An 18,671-nucleotide genomic window follows, 5' to 3' on the forward strand; every position below is an offset into this window, starting at 1 on the left:
CTTTGGTGGCGTTGTAGTCAAGTATGCCCTCTGGCTTGCGGTCCTCCTGGCTGCTGATTCTCCCATCCCTATGAAGAGTGCTCATAAGCATCACATTTTTGCCCTTTTTGGGTATTTAGGATACGAGGGCAGTGTTGGCCGTAAACACAAAGGTGGAGGAATGGATTGGCCTGTTCTTTACAATTAGAAGCTGAGGTGGGAGCTCAGTCCTGTTTTTTTCTAATTGTGCCAACCATTGTCAGCTTTCTTTTGAGAAGTTCCTGTCCCAGGCTGTATGTAGTGAAAAAATTATCACAAGTGATGTTGTGCCCACTGATGCCCTGTGTCAAATCAAGAACAACCCGTGTCCCCTGGTTTTTCTCAGGGGCTCCTCCCTCTGGCTTCCCTGTATAAATTTGCATGTTCCATGCATAATATGATGTCGCATCACAGGCAGTCCATATTTTTATTCCATACCTTGCCGGTTTGGAGGGCATATACTTACAAGTCTGTAAGTCTACAATCCATTTCCAGCTACACCTAGCTGATTTATTCCCAAGGTCATTCTGTTTGTTTGTTTGGGATTTAAGTCTGGATAACACTGACTTAGAACCGCTCCAGCCTGGCCAACACATGACCAAATAGGCTATTGCTAAAAATCTTCAAAACACCCAAACATTATGAACTTCAACTACTGTAGATGTTGCTGCTGCAGCTGGATGGTCTTTCTTTTTTGTGCATCTTATGGTGTTACCAGACAACTGACAGTGTGTAGTGGTAGTAGCAAGGTGGCAGGAAATAAGAGGAGAGAAGATAGGTTCCTGGCTGAACAAGAAACAGGGATTTTGTGGTTAATGGTGGACACCTTGACCCCTAAACCAGCAGGATACCTCACATGGTCTGACTCAAGCCTTCATTCAGTGGTAAGAATTTTTTTGAAACACGCACTATGCTTTTCAAGGTTGAAAATCATATGCAGTGACCACTGATGACTCATTGTGTTAGTTAATCTGTTCAGGTGTAAGGAGGGTTTGTGCTGATGTTATGAGTGAAGCAGAAATTCTTAACTGTTTATAACTTGTTTCTCACTAAGTCACAAGCCTGCTCATGTGTTTTTGGGATAACCCACAGCCTTCTTGGCTACCAGCACTCCTGTCATATGATATTCTACTCTGTGCTCATTAAATAACACTGTCAGCAGAGGTTTTCCTTCCCCCAGTCTCTGCCTGTCACTTATAGCCAGTCCCACCATCCTATCATTGTAATGGCAATATGGATTATTTGCATGTGCAACTCAAGCATCACACACACAGGGGGCCCTGCAGCCCAGACCACCCGTTGTTCAGTGTTCATCGATCAAGCTGCCACCTGATAAGCACACACACACTCACACCTGATTTAGATCACATTTCAGCAAGCAGACGCAGGCAGGGGTTGACCTGCTCACGCCAGATGGCCAAAAGGATTACGAAGTGTGAAATGTTGTACCACTGTCCAGGGCAGGCCTAAACTCATTGTTCAGAGAACGGATTTCCTATGGGAGCTCTGTCTCTCTGATCCCAGCGCTGTAAGACTTCACCTGTGCCCAGACTTTGAGTAAACCTCCTGTTGATTTTAAACAGTTCTCTTCTGTCTTTACTTCTCGTGCTTTCAATAAACTTGGGTAAAATCTAATAGTAAAGAGATGACATTCAAACACTCATCACTAAAGATATCAGCAGAGGAAAATAAAAGAAAACTGACAAACTTCGCGTGTGCAACAAGACCGATCAGGTGTTAATATTAACATTACCTGGGCACGTGCTTTGCATTATAAGAAACCAACACAACTTTGTGTCCCTCCAATAGAGTGTTCTCGTTTATCTTCATGGTGCCAAACCAGACACAAACACCATTACGACCGATTATTATAATAAACTAAATTCATCCCTTGTACATCCCATTAATATATTATAACAGCTTGATACCGAATCGCATGATGGAAACCATTCTGCCCACGGATGTATTAAGGGGAAACGGTAGATTTTTCAATGTCTGTATTATGAGAATGCCATAACGTTAATACATTCAATTATTCTATTTAGAATGAAAGTAAAAATTACATGCAATTACAAACACACCTTTCATCTAGACACGCTTTTATTAGGACATGAAAATCGCCTCAAGGCGTTTTACAACCGAACACATTTATTAGCACTTTTATTCTATTTCTGAATCTGTGTGTATGTACATGCACATGTGTGTTTGTGGATCTGTTCATGTTTGGTTGCTTAAATATATCTGCCCAATCCGTGCCACAGCTTCACCGACTCCTGTGGAGATTTGACCATGTCCATCCAGTGATGAAGCTGAGGGCCTCTGGTGTACATGAAGGGCCCTAACACCAGCACTCCCAGTCAGACTGGAGGCTCTGGGAGAAAGATATATGAATGTCACTGTGTCAGTGTTTTGTATCTTATTTGCAGCAATATTAGTGTCCTGTCCCCCCTTGAAGGTGAAGTTTATTTTATTTTCTATATAGCGGCAGATCACAACACAGAAAAAAGCATGAAGTCGTACCAAAGTCAGTGGCATTAACCACCAAGCTATGGATTTCAGCATTTTCAGGGCAATTCTTCAGCAATCAGCATCCACACACATTTTCTTCAGGAAATGCATTTGTCTAGTTATTATTATTATTTCATTTACTCTGTATTTAGATTAATTAGTAAACACACATAAAATTCATGTCTGCTTTCCTGGTTTCTTTCTCTCATGAACAATTAGTTCCCTGTTTCAACAAGAACTCCTCATTCAAGCTCAATATTGATAATTTAATTGATAAATTACGAATAATTAATTACACATAACAATTATATTAATTCTGGTCAGTCTGTCAAAAGAGACCTGGTGGTCCAAGGTAATTGTGCTATTGACTAGACTGACTTGAGACAAATCCACTACAAGACTACAGCTCAGGCACAACACAGCAGAAAAAAAGCTTGAAAAAAGTCAGAGCTAATCTCTGCCAGAAAGGTATAGAATCATTCCTGATTTGTACTACAACAATAAGGATCATATGCTGAGAAGCTGTTATTCCACTCCAATGACAAAATAACGCACTACCTGGCAGGGCCCATGCTAGGGGCAACCACAGCAACCTCAGACAAGGGCCTGAGAACCTCACTGTGCTTTCACAAAATGAAAATATGAGGTGGGACAAGACCCTGTAGGCTAGGTGGTGGATAGCCAAGGTCTCTGAACTGCAAGTGGCATTGCTTTGATTGTTCACCCAGGTCCATTTTGTGACAAATTATCATTTTCATGTTCCTTTTTCATACGTTACCATCAACAAATCGGTGATGTAAACATGCTTTTATTATAAGAGCTGTTACTATTGAGAACTTCTAATGTAACCTCAAACCAGTCCTGGAAGCCTGAATTAGGTTTATCTGGATCCCTGTTTGTTCAGGAGATGGGGCTGAAATACAACAAGCTTTTTCACAGTTTGTATCTCTCATCCCTGTGCAAAGATGAACAAGAGAAATTAGAGGCCCCATTCACGTTAGATGGACTGCTAAATGCACAAAATTTAAATTATATGCAAACGTGTTGGTCACAAGGCTAGAAATGATAACAGGCAAACTAATTAAGCTAACTAGCTTCAGACAATATACAGTGGTGTGAAAAAGTGTTTGCCCCCTTACTGATTTCTTATCTTTTTGCATGTTTGTCACACTGTAATGTTTCAGATCGTCAAACAAATTTATATATTAGTCAAAGATAACACAAGTAAACACATCATGCAGTTTTTAAATGAAGGTTTTTATTATTAAGGGAAAACAAAATCCAAAACTATATAGCCCTGTGTGAAAAAGTGTTTGCCCCCTAAACCTAATAACTGGTTGGGCCACCCTTAGCAGCAACAACTGCAATCAAGCATTTTCGATAACTTGCCATGAGTCTTTTACAGCGCTGTGGAGGAATTTTGGCCCACTCATCTTGGCAGAATGGTTGTAAGTCAGCCACATTGGAGCGTTTTCGGGCATGAACTGCCTTTTTAAGGTCATGCCACAGCATCTCAATTGGATTCAGGTCATGACGTTGACTAGGCCACTCCAGTCTTCATTTTGTTTTTCTTCAGCCATTCAGAAGTGGACTTGCTGGTGTGCTTTGCATCATTGTCCTGCTGCAGAACCCAAGTTCGCTTCAGCTTGAGGTCACAAACGAATGGCCGGACATTCTCCTTCAGGATATTTTGGTACACAGCAGAATTCAGGGTTCCATTTATCACAGCAAGTCTTCCAGGGCCTGAAGCAGCAAAACAGCCCCAGACCATCACACTACCACCACCATATTTTACTGTTGGTATGATGTTCTTTTTCTGAAATGCGGTGTTACTTTTACGCCACACATAATGGGACACACACCTTCCAAAAAGTTCAACTTTTGTCTCGTCTGTCCACAGAGTATTATCCCAAAAGTCTTGGGGATCATCAAGATGTTTTCTGGCAAAACTGAGACGAGCCTTTATGTTCTTTTTGCTCAGCAGTGGTTTTTGTCTTGGAACTCTGCCATGCAAACCATTTTTGCCCAGTCTCTTTCTTATGGTGGAGTCATGAACACTCACCTTAACTGAGGCAAGTGAGGCCTGCAGTTCTTTGGATGTTGTTGTGGGGTCTTTTGTGACCTCTTGGATGAGTTGTCGCTGTGCTCTTGGGGTAATTTTGGTCGGCCGGCCACTCCTGGGAAGGTTCTCCACTGTTCCATGTTTTCGCCATTTGTGGATAATGGCTCTCACTGTGGTTCGCTGCCGTCCCAAAGCTTTAGAAATGGCTTTATAACCTTTTCCGGACTGATAGAGCTCCATTATTCTCTTTCTCATTTGTTTTTGAATTTCTTTGGATCTCGGCATGATGTCTAGCTTTTGAGGATCTTTTGGTCTACTTCACTTTGTCAGGCAGGTCCTATTTAAGTGATTTCTTGATTGCGAACAGGTGTGGCAAGAGAAATTGAACTCAGGTGCGATAAACCAGTGTTTTGACAGGGGGGCAAACACTTGTTCACACAGGGCTCTATAGTTTTGGATTTTGTTTTCCCTTAATAATAAAAACCTTCATTTAAAAACTGCATGATGTGTTTACTTGTGTTATCTTTGACTAATATATAAATTTGTTTGACGATCTGAAACATTACAGTGTGACAAACATGCAAAAAGATAAGAAATCAGTAAGGGGGCAAACACTTTTTCACACCACTGTATGGAGAGTGCTGCACATAACTTGCTTAACTGAAGAAAATCCCTCCAAACAGTGGCTTTCTATTTTTGTATACTGAAAAAGCCATTAATAGTCTACAGTGGAAACATCCCTGACAGACACTTTCAGAATTTAATTTTGGCCTTAAATTTATACAAATGGTACAAGTCCTATACCATAGTTTACTGGCCTGAATTAATTTCAGAGGCCTTCAGAATATTTAGGGTCTCACACTAAGGGTGCCCGATCTTGCCATTTCTGTTTAATCTGTCAGTGGAACCACTTGCCCAGCTAATTTGAAACAGCCCATACTGGGATATACCATACATTCAATATCAATGTATGCAAACAGCACCTTGTTGTTATCAAATGTGGAATAGTCCCTTCCTAACACAATACAGATCTTAGAATATTTTGGGAGGCTGTCAGACTTTAAAATGAATTACTCCAAGTCTGTATTGATGCTAATAAATGCAACCAGCAATAAGAGAGACATCCCCTTGCAACATCCCGGTCTTAGACTAGGTGACCTTCTTAAGGATCCAGATCAGGACCACACTAGTGGCAATGGCAAAAATGAACTATTTTAACATGATGAAAAAGGTGGAAAGTGATATTACTATGAGGAAAGTGTTTCCGTCCTCAATACTGGCCTGAATCTCAGTGATAAAGATGAATATTCTACCTTATATAAATTTTACAGTTTCCATGGTACCACTGCCCCCTACCAAATACTGGTCTAAGTTAGATACTATGTTGAGGTCATATGAATGGAATGGGGATAAAAAGCAAGAATTAAGTGGTAAGTCTTACAACAAAGTAATGGGTGGGCCTGTCCAAACTTCAAATTGTACCATTGGGCATTTACCCTGTGGTCAGTGGTTTCAGGAAGGACAGAGCCCAGTGTGGGTACAAATAAGCCCCTTTTCCACCACTTGGTACCAGCTAAACTCAACTTGACTCTACTCACCTTGTTTGTTTTTCCAAATGTTAGGGATAGTTAACTGCTACCTAGTACTATTTTTGCTAAGGCCTCCTTTGAGGTTCTAAGTGAGCTGAAGTGATACCAAACAGTGATGTGTAAACACTGCAGACTACCATATGGCCAGAGAAATGCATCATTACCATGCGGTGATCTTGCCACTGATGAACCTGAATGTTTACATGTGGTGATGCTAGTTGCTTGTTCTTTATTCATTCATAATAGTAGCTTCCACAAGTGTTATAGACGTGAACCATAACATATACATCTTATTACATAGCCCATAGATTACTGAATGTGATAATATAAGACCAGTGGCTGCAGCCATGCCTGCTAAGTAGAGCTGGCTAGCTGGCACATTAACAGGTCATCACATTGAAAACCAGTGGAGCAAATATGTAATTAACATTACTTGGATAGATTCACCACATATTTGAAAACTAGATGGTTAATTTCTCACCTCACTATCAAAACTTAATAAAATGGCATAATAGTCCTAGGATGAAAATAATAACAACTTTGAGCCTGCCCTGTCACTACCCAGGGCCAGTGACTTCACAGCAGTTTTGGTGTGACTGTGACAACAAACTGCACTGCAGGAGGGGACTATCTGCAGTGTTAAACAAAGCACCTGGTACCAAAAGTGCATACAGTTGTATAAGGAAGAGTCGAGTTGAGTGGTGGACAAGGGGTTTTAGAGGAAGACCTGGTGATGTCAATAAGACTGAAAGATTTTTTTTATTTTCTCGCATTTCTCAAAGGAAAAGCTCCCTGAAATATGGGCCTATGGTGACATACCCATTCCAAATCTGCAAGGCAGTTGAAAGACATGTAGGATATAATACCAAATCACAGGTCCTCTCCAATTTGGAGAAATTTCAATTTAATCTCAGGTGGCAAACCCTTTATCCAGAATGACTGAGTAGAGAAAGGAATTAGGGTCCTGGTTGACCTCAACATTCAACAGGAAGGATGCCTTGGTCACCTTTGAAGACTGTCTGGCAAGGATTGGTACTGATAAATGCACACTGTTCATGTATTTAGACTCAAATCTGCCTTATACACCCTTGAAAGTTGAGTGGGGTGATAAATTTCTTGATCGCCCACTGGTCATGTGGACTCAGGAAACACAAAAACATACTGTATTTTTTATGTACAACAAACACTTATCTATGTCCAGCCTCAACAGGAAGATAAATTGGGACAAGGTTTGGTCAAATTGCATAATAGCCTCATAACCCCAATCACCAATTTATTCATTTTAAGTTCTGTCATGGGGTGATTGTGACACCACTGCAGAGATACTGGATGGATCTGAGTCCCAGCCCAGACTGTACATTTTGTTCTCCAGGCAGTCTAGGCACCTTGGTGCACATGGTATGGGACTATCCAAATGTACAATGGTTTTGGCAGGAAACAACACAAGCTATCTCTACCCTGACAAAGGTGAATTTCCTGATGGACCCAGCACGTCATCTCCTTAATGACTCTTCTGAACCTCTGCTTCCAAAAGCAACTCTTAAAGTATGGCTAACCAGTCTGCCAGCAGCCAAAAAACTTGTTGCTCAAACCTGAATTCTTCCACACAATTTGACAGCACAGTCATGGCATAATACATTATTGGAGATTGTATATTAGGAACTTTCAGCTGCTAGAGTAAATGCTGTTGAGCTGTGGATGGACATCATGAGCCCAGTAAAAGACTCATCATTGCAATCTCATGGACCCTCCTGACTGGGCTCTTCTTTTTTAAATTGTTTTACCTCTGATTTGTCAATCCACATGTAGGAAGGGGTGGGAAGTGAAATTAAAGCTTTCTGAGGGCAGAAAGCACAAATAGGCTATGCTAAAATCATAAGAATAATACTTGTAAAGAAGTCCACATGTTTGAATAACATATAGAAATGGTTGTTATAAGAGAACAACATTTACAGTGTTGATACTGCATTTTGACTCTGTAGGGACATCCAAAGGCAGAAAGCAGTAGCTGCATGTCTGCTATCATACTGTAGGTCAGATCAGTGGTCATGGTACTTATACATCAAAAAAAAATTTCCTACAAAGAAATTTTATGAATGCATTGTCACTTAACTAACACCACATATTTGGCTGGACAGTCCAAAAATTTTAAATGCGTTTTTCTCAGCTTCACTGTTTGCATAGTTACTGCACTTTGTAGAGTAGCATAAACCCCCACTGTTGTGCAACCACATCTATGCACAGTTTACTCTTTCTTATTTCAAAGAAATAAAAAAGTGAAAAGTGAAGTGACAAAGTGATGGCCATTCTGGATGGATTACCTCATGATTTTGTGAGGAAGAAACATCACCCAGTGCAGTGGTGTGGCTCACTGGTGTGCTTTTAGTAGTTTTTGAACAACAATGGAGGTCTACAGCAGAGACAAATAAGATAAACCAGGTTGTGGATTCACAGACACTGCAGTAAGTACACAACACTTATTGATGGTTTTAGTCTCTGTATGGGATTGGTGGAAAATAACAACAACAAAAAAAATAAAAAAAAACAATATCACCGACCTTATCATGGCAAGGCACGATAGGCTAAAGCACAAAGCAAGAGATCAATGAAGTATGACACAGCATGAATCAGAGGGTGCACAATTCATTAGGTTTTTCAGAGAAAATGGGATTGGGTGACTGCCTCTCCCCACTGGTGGACTAGATGATAGACTGGTACAGGCTTATAGAGGGCAGCCTCAAGCAGATGGGCCTTTTGTTCGGGCACGGGCTTAATCACTATGCTAGCTCACACAGAAGCCCCTCTTTCTGGGCACGTTGACTTTGAGATGACAGGTTCAAAAATGGCAGGGAAAAACATTTGACCACCTACAGCTTGAAAACTCCAGGGGACACGAGTGCTCATCCATTGGAAAGTTATGCAGCTTAAGGTAACACTCCGCATTAATAGTCAACCTAACAAAAACAGAATTGTGACAGAGAAAAGGCATGTCTCAGCATTGGTTTTTCCCTCCCAAGTGTGACTGAACATAGTTAAGGTACTTAATGTTCTCCTTGTAATTATACCAACAAATACAGAAAAAATAATTGTGCTTTGACAAACAGGGATCACTTAAAAGAGAACTACATGACAAAAATACAGATACACACAGCAAAAGCAGCAAAGTTTTTTGAAGAACTGATAGTTCAACATTTAAAACAACTATCAAAAAGGTGAGAAACTGGCTGAATAACTGTCTTACCGTAGTGTGTACATGACTCTCCCATTGCTCCACAGCCTCAACAGCCGGTTGGGAGTAGTGATCCAGTGAGCATCTGATTTACGGGAATTTCTGAAGAATGTGTCAGGAATCCAGATTTTGCCTACCATGTTACTATTGAGCATTAGCAGCTTCATTGAACTGTTGAACTTCAGGCGGCTGTCATACCACGTCTGGGCAAAGAATATGTCAATGGTGTATTCCTGCAATGTGGTAACAAAACCAATGCAAATACAGCCAGTTAAAAAAAGGAACATGACTATAGAAGAAGACATCTAAACAGTTACTTTAAGAATTTCAAAGAGCCAATAAAAGATTCCTTAGAGCCGACTATCTGAAGGATTGCCATCCTCTCAGAATGTACAATAATCATTTTTCCAACAATATTTTTTCACACAAACATACAGCGTATAAATACATACATAATGTACATTTAACCTTTAGAAAACAAAACATTATGGATTCACCAATATTACCAATTAAGACAGCAATAACAATAAAAACAAATAAATAGAAATAAGGCAGAGGGCAGAGGATCTGTCAGTGTTGTGGAAATAAAAGGGATTCCAGTCACCTTCTACTTCTGCTGAAACTGCATGAATCACAGCAAATATTAACTGGTCAAATCAGCTGATCACAGCTGAACGGGACCAGGTTAACTTACAAGTGGAGTCAGTGGTATGTAAAACATGTAATCCATTATTCTGTGTGACTTTACCATAAAGGTCTTTTCTCATACCAGCAGCAGAACTGCCACACAGAGAGCAAGGAGTCTGCATATGCTTGATAGCGCACATTGGTGAGAGAGAAGGAGCAAATATCTCAAATCAAGGTGCTACTACTAGCTTTTTTCAGTGCCTTCAATTACATCTAACTCTTCAGAGGACAGAGGTTGAAAGAATTTTGTATCTTGTGCTAAAGTATCTATAATAACAATAAAGCTGATTTCAGAGGAACTTGTACACCGAATTACTGCATGGATCACCATTTTCTATAGAGATGCATGGCCTGCAATTTATTTTGGCCTTATTTCCGATTTTTTTAAAAGTCTGACCTGCGGATTCCAAATTCAGCCAATTCAGATTTTTTTTTCTTTTTAAGAACTGTAATTGACAATGTGCACAGACAATTTTGTAGCTTTAATGAAAAATTTAATTGTAATAAAAATATAACATTGTATAACAAATATAACAAAGTTGTACATTTCTGTCTTTATCTCACTTTTTTAAACAAATCTCCAACTAAAAATGAAGTACAATATTTGTGCTTCTCCAAATATAAACAAGGCACAACAGGTAATAGAAAGAGAAGGATGTCTGTTACTTCAGTCCTACTAAGTACATGGTTCTTTGTGAAGTGTGTGTAGTTTTTATTTGCTGTATTTGTGAAGTGTGTGTAGTTTTCATTTGCTGTTTTACTACGAGTTGGATACACTGAACATACTGAGCATTTCATGCATTGCCAGTAATTCCCTCATTGTGCACTATTTGTCAGAGATTTTGATATAGTTTCTCTTCTCCGAGGTCTTTCTGTAGGCTCCCCTGTGCACTTTTTTTACACCAAGCACTTCTAATGCACCAGTTCACGCACAAGGCGAGCCCCTGCTAGAGGTGCACATGAGATGCTACGTGCTGTAAGTGGTTACTGGTTTTACAGTACACCATCCAACAGGTAGTATTACTGTTTCAAATTTTAATTAGCATTAAAACCGTAATTGTCAGTTGCTTTGAAAATTCTGTCAATGAAGGTTTAATTAATAATCATCATCAGCCAAAGTCAAGGTCAGCCAGACACAGATGCAGCATTCAACTTGTGTCTGTTTTGTATCAAGTAAAAACACAGCAGAATGCAGTGACAGCACCCTACAGATTAGTCAGCATTCTTAAGGACCATTGCTAGAGGTCTGAGGATAACCTGATTGAAGATGGTCATGCAGAAAGAAAATTGCTGTGAGAGGCTGAAACGATTCATAGTGAATGCAACGTTAACTTTTAGCTCTGTGCATAATATGGGGGCTTCAGAATTGGGGACGTGTCAAAGTTTGTGTGTCTAACTTGCCAATAGCTTGTCATCAATGTAAATTGATGCTTTCAGTGTTGCCCACTCTTGTAAAACCCCAGGCTGTTCTGCTGCTCTATGTGCTGTGTCTGCAGACTACACTACTTAGTTTAGTTACCCAAAACATATTGTAGTGACCCCTGGAGGAACAGTCACTCGACTCTGAAATGGTGCTGTTGGTACAAAGACTGTTAACAGGGTGAGTTCAGCTACTCATTTAATAGTGCTCATGATATTGCAGTTATACTGTGTGTTATGTAGTTACTGTTACGATGCGAGGATGCGTGCGGCTGAGGCCTGGACCAAATTAGCTGGGCATGGGCCACTAATAGTGTGACTCCTGTGGGCATTAATGGGCCATTGTTCATGTATGTGTGTTGTTACAAGTCAGCTTCCTGGGGTCATACAGTGTAAGGGGCACAGGAGTGGCGCACAAAAGGCAGATTTCTGTTTCTGGCTTTTTTTTATAACCCTAAGTCTAAGCTCACCATACTGGTCAGAAATAGTATAGAGTGTTGAGAATGGAGAGACAGATCCAGGAGCTGGAGCAAGCTGTTCATTCCAACTGCTGGAAACTGGAGAGCCTGACAAGGGACAGAAAGAATCCAACCAGTGATGGAAGGTCTCCAGCCCATGCTGGTGGCTCCAGTGCACTGCATCTCCAGCCACCCACAGCTGCCTTCCTGGCTGCTGAGAACCCTCTGCTGCCTTCCACTGGGACTGAAACTCTGCAGCCCATCATTGCCTTGCCTGGCTGCAGGCCACTAGCTACCCCAAAGACACCAGCCCAGCTGCCTAAGTACAATGGACTAACACCGATACAGCCATTACCTCTCACAAGTTCAGCTGGAAGAGGCTGCTAGGTGGCTAGGGCAGTGAAGAAGCAGTCATCCATCTGGCTCTGGCATTGGAAGGAGAGGCATTACAGATGCTTCTTGACCTTATTAGTGCAGAGCAGCTAGACCTCAAAATGGGGTTAGGTATCGTTTCAATTTTAACTTTTCTGATTCTGCTTAACTAACCCAGTTCTTATAAGTTCCAATTCCAATATTTTTGGAGGGGGGCAATCAAACAGACCAACAAATATTTCAAGAACAAAATGAGTCTTCTTTTATTCTTGGAATATGCAGTAAACTGTCAAATGTGACAGTTATCCCAGGTACTGCCAGCCTACTACCTTAAGCCCGGTCACCAACTGATATCCAGTTGATGACAGTGACCGGGGAAAAACTGGCATGAGAGGGAAGAAACCACTGTGAATCAAGATGGGCAACCAGGTACTAGTGTACTAGTTCTGGCTTGCCAATATCAGGGACCCCTGCATCATCAGTCTGGACCTCCTGACCCACATGTTGAGGTGAGCCATCACCCTTGGCATAGAGACACTGGCACTCCAGTTTGGTCAGGTGAAGAACAAGTGCCACAGGAGCCACCGTGCTGGACACCAAGCAGTGACAGGGGATCAGCATGGCAATGCCAACACACTCTCCCAGTGTCCTTGTGCAGCTGAGGAGTGCAGGTATCCCCAGCGGGGCATAGCGCTGATGATGTCAGCCATGCAGATGACCAGAGATGGGAAGGGCTGGCTGCTGTTGACCACACAGCAGCTGAGACCATGACAGCAGGCTGATGTGACCCTGGTACAAGTGAGAGGCTGGCTGGAGGCCAATCAGCACCTAGAATGGACACTGGTGGCAGCACAAGGGTCTGAGGTGAAAGCTTATCACTCTCAGTGGGGTAACTCTGAGCTCCACCACAGCATTATCTACTGGAGGTAGCATGCTCCTGGCTAAGGGGACAATCTTTTGCAGCTGTTGGTTCCCTTGCTCTCTGTTCCCAGGTTCTTCATATGGTTCACTGCTCAGTCAGGGTGGAGCACTACAGAAACAGCCAGATCCTTCAGGGCCTCCAGCAGTGATTCTACTGGCCTGGCTGCAGATGAGATGTGAAGCTACATGTTCACTGCTGTGGCTCCTGTAAAGCTCAGAAGCGACTGAGAGCGTGTCTCCAGTTGGTTCACAGTTTTACCAACCAGGCACAGGCAGCAAAAGAGAGCTTATGACACTGTTGTGTTCTGGACAGGCATTTACGCCAGGGAGCAAGGTGCTGATGTACTGTCCCATTTGCATGAAAGGGGTGTCCCCAAAGCTCTGCAGCCACTGGTGGGGATCTGGCTAAGTCATGGCCCAACTGTCTGAGGTGGTGTACCAGGTGCTGCACCAGGACAGACTCTCACCATATTGTGTCCTCACTCTGTCTGATGAGGAGGAGGGGAGCAGCAGCACCACCCCTGTAGCACTGACTAAGGGCACTGGCAGGCTATTTCTTATAACCCTAAGCACGCCACAATATTTTATTCATTTGAGTCTGACAGTTGTCTTATTCAGTGGTTCCCAACCTGGGGGTCTGGACAAAAAAACAACTAAATTTAAGGGTCATTTTATAAAAATAAAAAAATAAGGAGATGAAATCCAGATTTTCAGATGTTAAAGAATATGTCACAAAAGAGGAATGTGATAGAGCTGTTTCTTCTTCTTCAAAAAAAAGAGGATGTGGAATACCTCCAAGCTAAAGCTGAAAAAACTTAGAAAAATCAACTGGACTAGGTTTTAGCTCGAAGACGTTTCACCTCTCATCCCAGAGGCTTCATCAGTTCTGCCCGACTGGCGTTGAGGCGTTGAGTTGGAGATATTTATCCCCATCGGTGGTGTTTCAGTCCTGGTGTTGATTTTTCAATGTTTTTTCAGCTTACTATGACCTGGATGACTGAGAATCTGCACCTCCAAGCTAAAGCTAAGCTCTTAGATATCAAGTCAAATTCTCTCCTCATGAGATTCTACACTGAACATGGATACAGGCAGTTTTGGCTAGTGAAAGGACCAGACATTATTCCAAGACTACAAGACTAAATATTGCAGTATACACAGGAAATAACCTGTTCAAACTTAAAAAAAAATGTATGCATGCACAAATTTGCTGCAGGTATTAAGTTCCCTGTTAGGGTTCATTGTACAGTGTTTAATGGATCTGTATTGGTATATAAGTTGGATAAATTATGAAATATCTATAAAAGAAATTTGAAAAGAAGTACTGTTTTTCAGTTTGTAACTGTGTGCGTGTTGTTGAGGGGGTGGGGTCATCAGTGTACTCAATGATAAAACAGGGGTGTCTTTAGAAAAAACGTTGGCAACCACTGGTGTACTTGGTTGTAAAACCGTTCCAACTGGAGAAATGCTACGTATACTCCTCTGTATTTATGTTAATTGTTGGGCTCACTGCAGTCATTCTTCTTAAGACTCAGACTATGTGTAGGTGAGAGACAGAGCAAGCCAGAATAATAATAATAGTATAATAATACATTTGCTGTTCTCTTGTTTACAGAGTGGGCATGCAGCAGGCAAAGCCAGGACTGGTCTCTTGTCTTCATCTACAAGTACTTTATAAACATTTACATAACATTTTAACAATACTGTGAAAATACCAATAACCATTATAATTTTGGCCACTATGATTATGATATTAAATGTTCATACTGCTTCATCTCTACTCACCATGTTGATGGGGTCAACTGGTCCAATGCTGTTGACATAGACAGCTGTTTCAATCACTGTTGGCCTCACTGAAGCAAAACAGAAGAAAATGCACTCACACAGACAGCATCAGCTTACACTGGGTATCTTTGTTATCACATCACAACAATGCTTTGGAATATTCAAGATTCTCCCTAGACAGCTGCAGCAGTTCTCAAATAGTTTCATGCAACCAAGAAGGCAGTAACCCATTTTCAAACTTCTTTTGAACCCTTCTTATTACTGTGAGCAGAACATTTTGTGGTAACAAAGTTAGAACAAAGCACATTTCCAGAGGATGAACTTGACTTGCCTCCGATGTCGGGCCGCAGTTTGTTGTCATAACCCTGTAGCAATTTATTTAGTATCAAAGTCACATCGCTCTCATGGACCTTTGGAGACAAGACCCAGGTCTTATTTATGGGCACATCTTCATAGTCCTCTTCTTCCTGTTTACTGGGCCCAAATGCTGCACTGTGGAGTGAGAAAAAATACTTTAAGGAAAAAAGATTTATAATATTTGCATATAATTAAATGTATGTGTGTGACTGCCACAAAATATACAATAGTGTTTGTGCAGGTATGGAACAGCTTTGTGATCAGATTTGAGCAATGTGTTTTTGGCATAACGAAGGCAAAATGAAGGTACAGTCTGTGTTTACTTTATATTATATTTGTTGCCAACCCTGAAGACTCAGTGTTTCACTGCTGTATTACCTTTCTGGGTGGTAAAACCGCTTAAACAGCATTTAAAGCTCCAGTATTGACTACAACACTGTTTAGAATTTACAGTGTACTTGTCGTGGAAGGAGACAAATCTAAGTCCATATGTCATGAATGCCATTAGATTCTTGCATACAACAGTGTCTTGATTTCTTTCTCAGCCCTGTGTAGGTTGCAGGGTTTTCATCTCACCAGTCCTCCAAGTCTCTTAGGACCAAAGCTAAGCCTGAACTCCCTGGTACTCAGTGGGCCCACAGCCAGGCCCAGAACGTTCTGGACCTTCACCCTCACCTGCCCTGCTTCAAGTCTCCAGAGTGGTCCTACATCTCTCTGATATTTCTATAATAAACAGCTAAAGATTTTGTCTGTTTGTTGTGTTATGCATTTGGGTCTCCTGGTATCTAATCTATGACAGAATGAGGGTACTGCCCAAAGTGAGCGTGTGCACTACACTCACTCCAAGCTGTGCAGGGCTCGCATTGTTACGAGAAAATACAGTAGCCTATATCATTATAAGGAGAAAATAAAGTATGTCACAATAATGAGAAAAATCACGTTTTAAAAGAAAAATATCCTGTTATATTGAGAAAACAAGCATTTAGGTGAGCTGAAAGTTGCCCAAACAATTATGGTATGGCCATCATGTACTATCCAACGTGTACTGTCCTATCCTGTTCACAACTGACATCCGGTACACCAAGGCAAAGCAATCAAGCATGAATGGAATTGATCTGACCTCTGGCTAGAGATGGTTGTGTGGAAGTTCCACTGTCGGACAGGAAAAACACTTTTCCACTGAGCTAGTAGCTGTTTGCAGAATTCTGACTTTTATGTTTGGACAGCTAATGCTACGCAGCTGTTTATAATGTTTGGATATTTGTTGTACACTGAACAGCAAGGATTCAAGATTTGTATTTGCCATTTATGCATAAACAGATAGGAATTTTTGTGCAGCTCTCCTTTGTCAGGTAAGGAGTCAAAAGCCAGAAAGAACACAGTCTTAAAATTAAAAAAAAGTTGCTGGTGACCACATATGACCACAGCCTTCATGGAGTACTTCTTCCACTGTTGCTATCCAGTGTATCTACACATAATTAAGTTAAATATCTCTGATCATATAGTCAGTCCTTTTGTGTCTATGTCAGGAACAAGTTTAGTTTTCATTCACCAGTGTCAGAACTGCGAGGACAGGCCTTGCTCTTTCTGACACTGGGCCCTACATTGTGCCCAAGAATTCATTGGTAGTCTTCAGCTGAACTCCCTGACTTTATTATTGCACATACTCTGAAAATGGCCTTGCAGCTCACTGTGTGGCACTGAACATATTAAACTCTGAGATGAGTTGGGGTGCCAAATCAGGAATGAGTGATTGTGTGTAGTAATTAAACAAAGTTGCACCTGTTTTATTGTATTTATTATGTGGTGTTTCTGTATTCTTCCACAGGTGGAAAAATGACAGTCGTACTATTATAACACCATCTGGGATGAAACAACCATTTGTGTGATTATTCATCATAATTATGTCTTTCATTTTATTCTCACACAGCTCAAATTTCAGGGTAACCTGAGGCATGTGCTTTTGTTGAGACAACTGGAGCCAATCCCAGCTGGCATTGGGCAAAAGGCGGGGTACACCCTGGACAGGTCGCTGGTCCATCGCAGGGCCAACAGGCAGATGAATAACCACACACACACACACACACACATGGGCAATTTAGAGACACCAATCAACCTAAACTGCATGTCTTTGGACAGTGGGAGGAAGTCAAGCGTACCCGGAGAGAACTCACGCAGGCACGGGGAGAACATGCAAAGTCCACACAGAAAGGTTGCAAACCCGAAACCTTCTCGCAATGACGCTACCCGCCACGCCACAGTGCTGCCAAATAATTGTGTTGTGTTATATCATATCATATCATATCATATCATATCATATCATATCGTATCGTATCGTATCGTATCATATCATATCATATCATATCATATCATATCATATCATATCATATCATATCATATCATATCATATCATATCATTATATTATAACAACCACAGACCCCATGAGACCTTCTGGCTCATTTGGCATGGATGTATGTTTGTTTGTTTTGCCGTTGGTTGAAGAACGGAGGTGTCTTTAAAGAACTGTCTTCACTAGGAATCAGTGGGCTTAAATCTGGTAGCCATAGTGAACAGGGATGTTGGAAAGTCTTTTGCAAACATAGTATTGATCTGAAGCTCCATTTCAAAGAATATGTACAGGAATTTGATACTCACCACTTTAAATTTAAGCTTACCAAGCCCTTTTGCTAAAGGTAACCAGGTACTCATCACCATTGCAAACATTTACCAGCTTAGTTCAGAGTTCAAAGTGTTTATTTGTCATACGCACAGTTAGGAAACGTGTTTCCCTGTACAATGAAATTCTTACTTTGCCGTCCACATGAATGCCACAAAATACAAATGAAATATAAAGTAGATAAATAAGTAACACAAAATCTAAGGCACTTTAAGCAGCAAATGCAGCAATATAATAAAAATATATAAGAATATAATAAGAGAATGTATGCTGCATGATTGCTGAAGATCCTAGGCAACAGGCCAAACCTCCTCAGCCTCCTCAGGAAGTACAGCCGCCGTTGGGCCTTCTTGACCAGCTGTGTGGTGTTACGTGTCCAAGTGAGGTCCTCGCTGATGTGGACGCCCAGGTATTTGAAGCTACTCGCCCTCTCCACTTCGAGCCCCCAGATGAACAGTGGCTGATGAGTTCTCCTCTACCTTCCTCATGTCCACTACCATCTCCTTCATCTTGTCTGTGTTGAGGCTGAGATTATTGTCCTTGCACCATGACACCAGACCAGCCACCTCCCTCCTGTAGGCTGCTTCGTCC

The 18,671-nt window shown here is 41.3% G+C and overlaps 1 protein-coding gene across 4 annotated transcripts in view; it reads right to left on the reverse strand.

Moving 5' to 3' along the window:
* Positions 1–18,671, reverse strand: part of gabrg1 (gamma-aminobutyric acid type A receptor subunit gamma1) — a 56,687-nt gene that overhangs the window by 34,098 nt on the left and 3,918 nt on the right. Inside the window, exons 2-5 of one of the 4 annotated variants that reach the window (XM_020599384.1) lie at positions 15,377–15,537; positions 15,046–15,113; positions 9,419–9,639; positions 1,432–2,389 (exon numbers count right to left, since the gene is read on the reverse strand). In XM_020599384.1, the coding sequence (XP_020455040.1) occupies positions 2,236–2,389; positions 9,419–9,639; positions 15,046–15,113; positions 15,377–15,537 (604 nt within the window). In that variant the 3' untranslated portion in view covers positions 1,432–2,235. Of the gene's footprint in view, positions 1–1,431; positions 2,390–5,220; positions 9,132–9,418; positions 9,640–15,045; positions 15,114–15,376; positions 15,538–18,671 lie in introns of those variants that run through there. The other 3 variants (XM_020599386.1, XM_020599387.1, XM_020599385.1) reach the window with 3 other exon arrangements.

The sequence above is a fragment of the Monopterus albus genome, unplaced genomic scaffold (assembly GCF_001952655.1).
Source record: "Monopterus albus unplaced genomic scaffold, M_albus_1.0 scaffold40.1, whole genome shotgun sequence".
NCBI classification, from domain to species: Eukaryota; Metazoa; Chordata; class Actinopteri; order Synbranchiformes; family Synbranchidae; genus Monopterus; species Monopterus albus.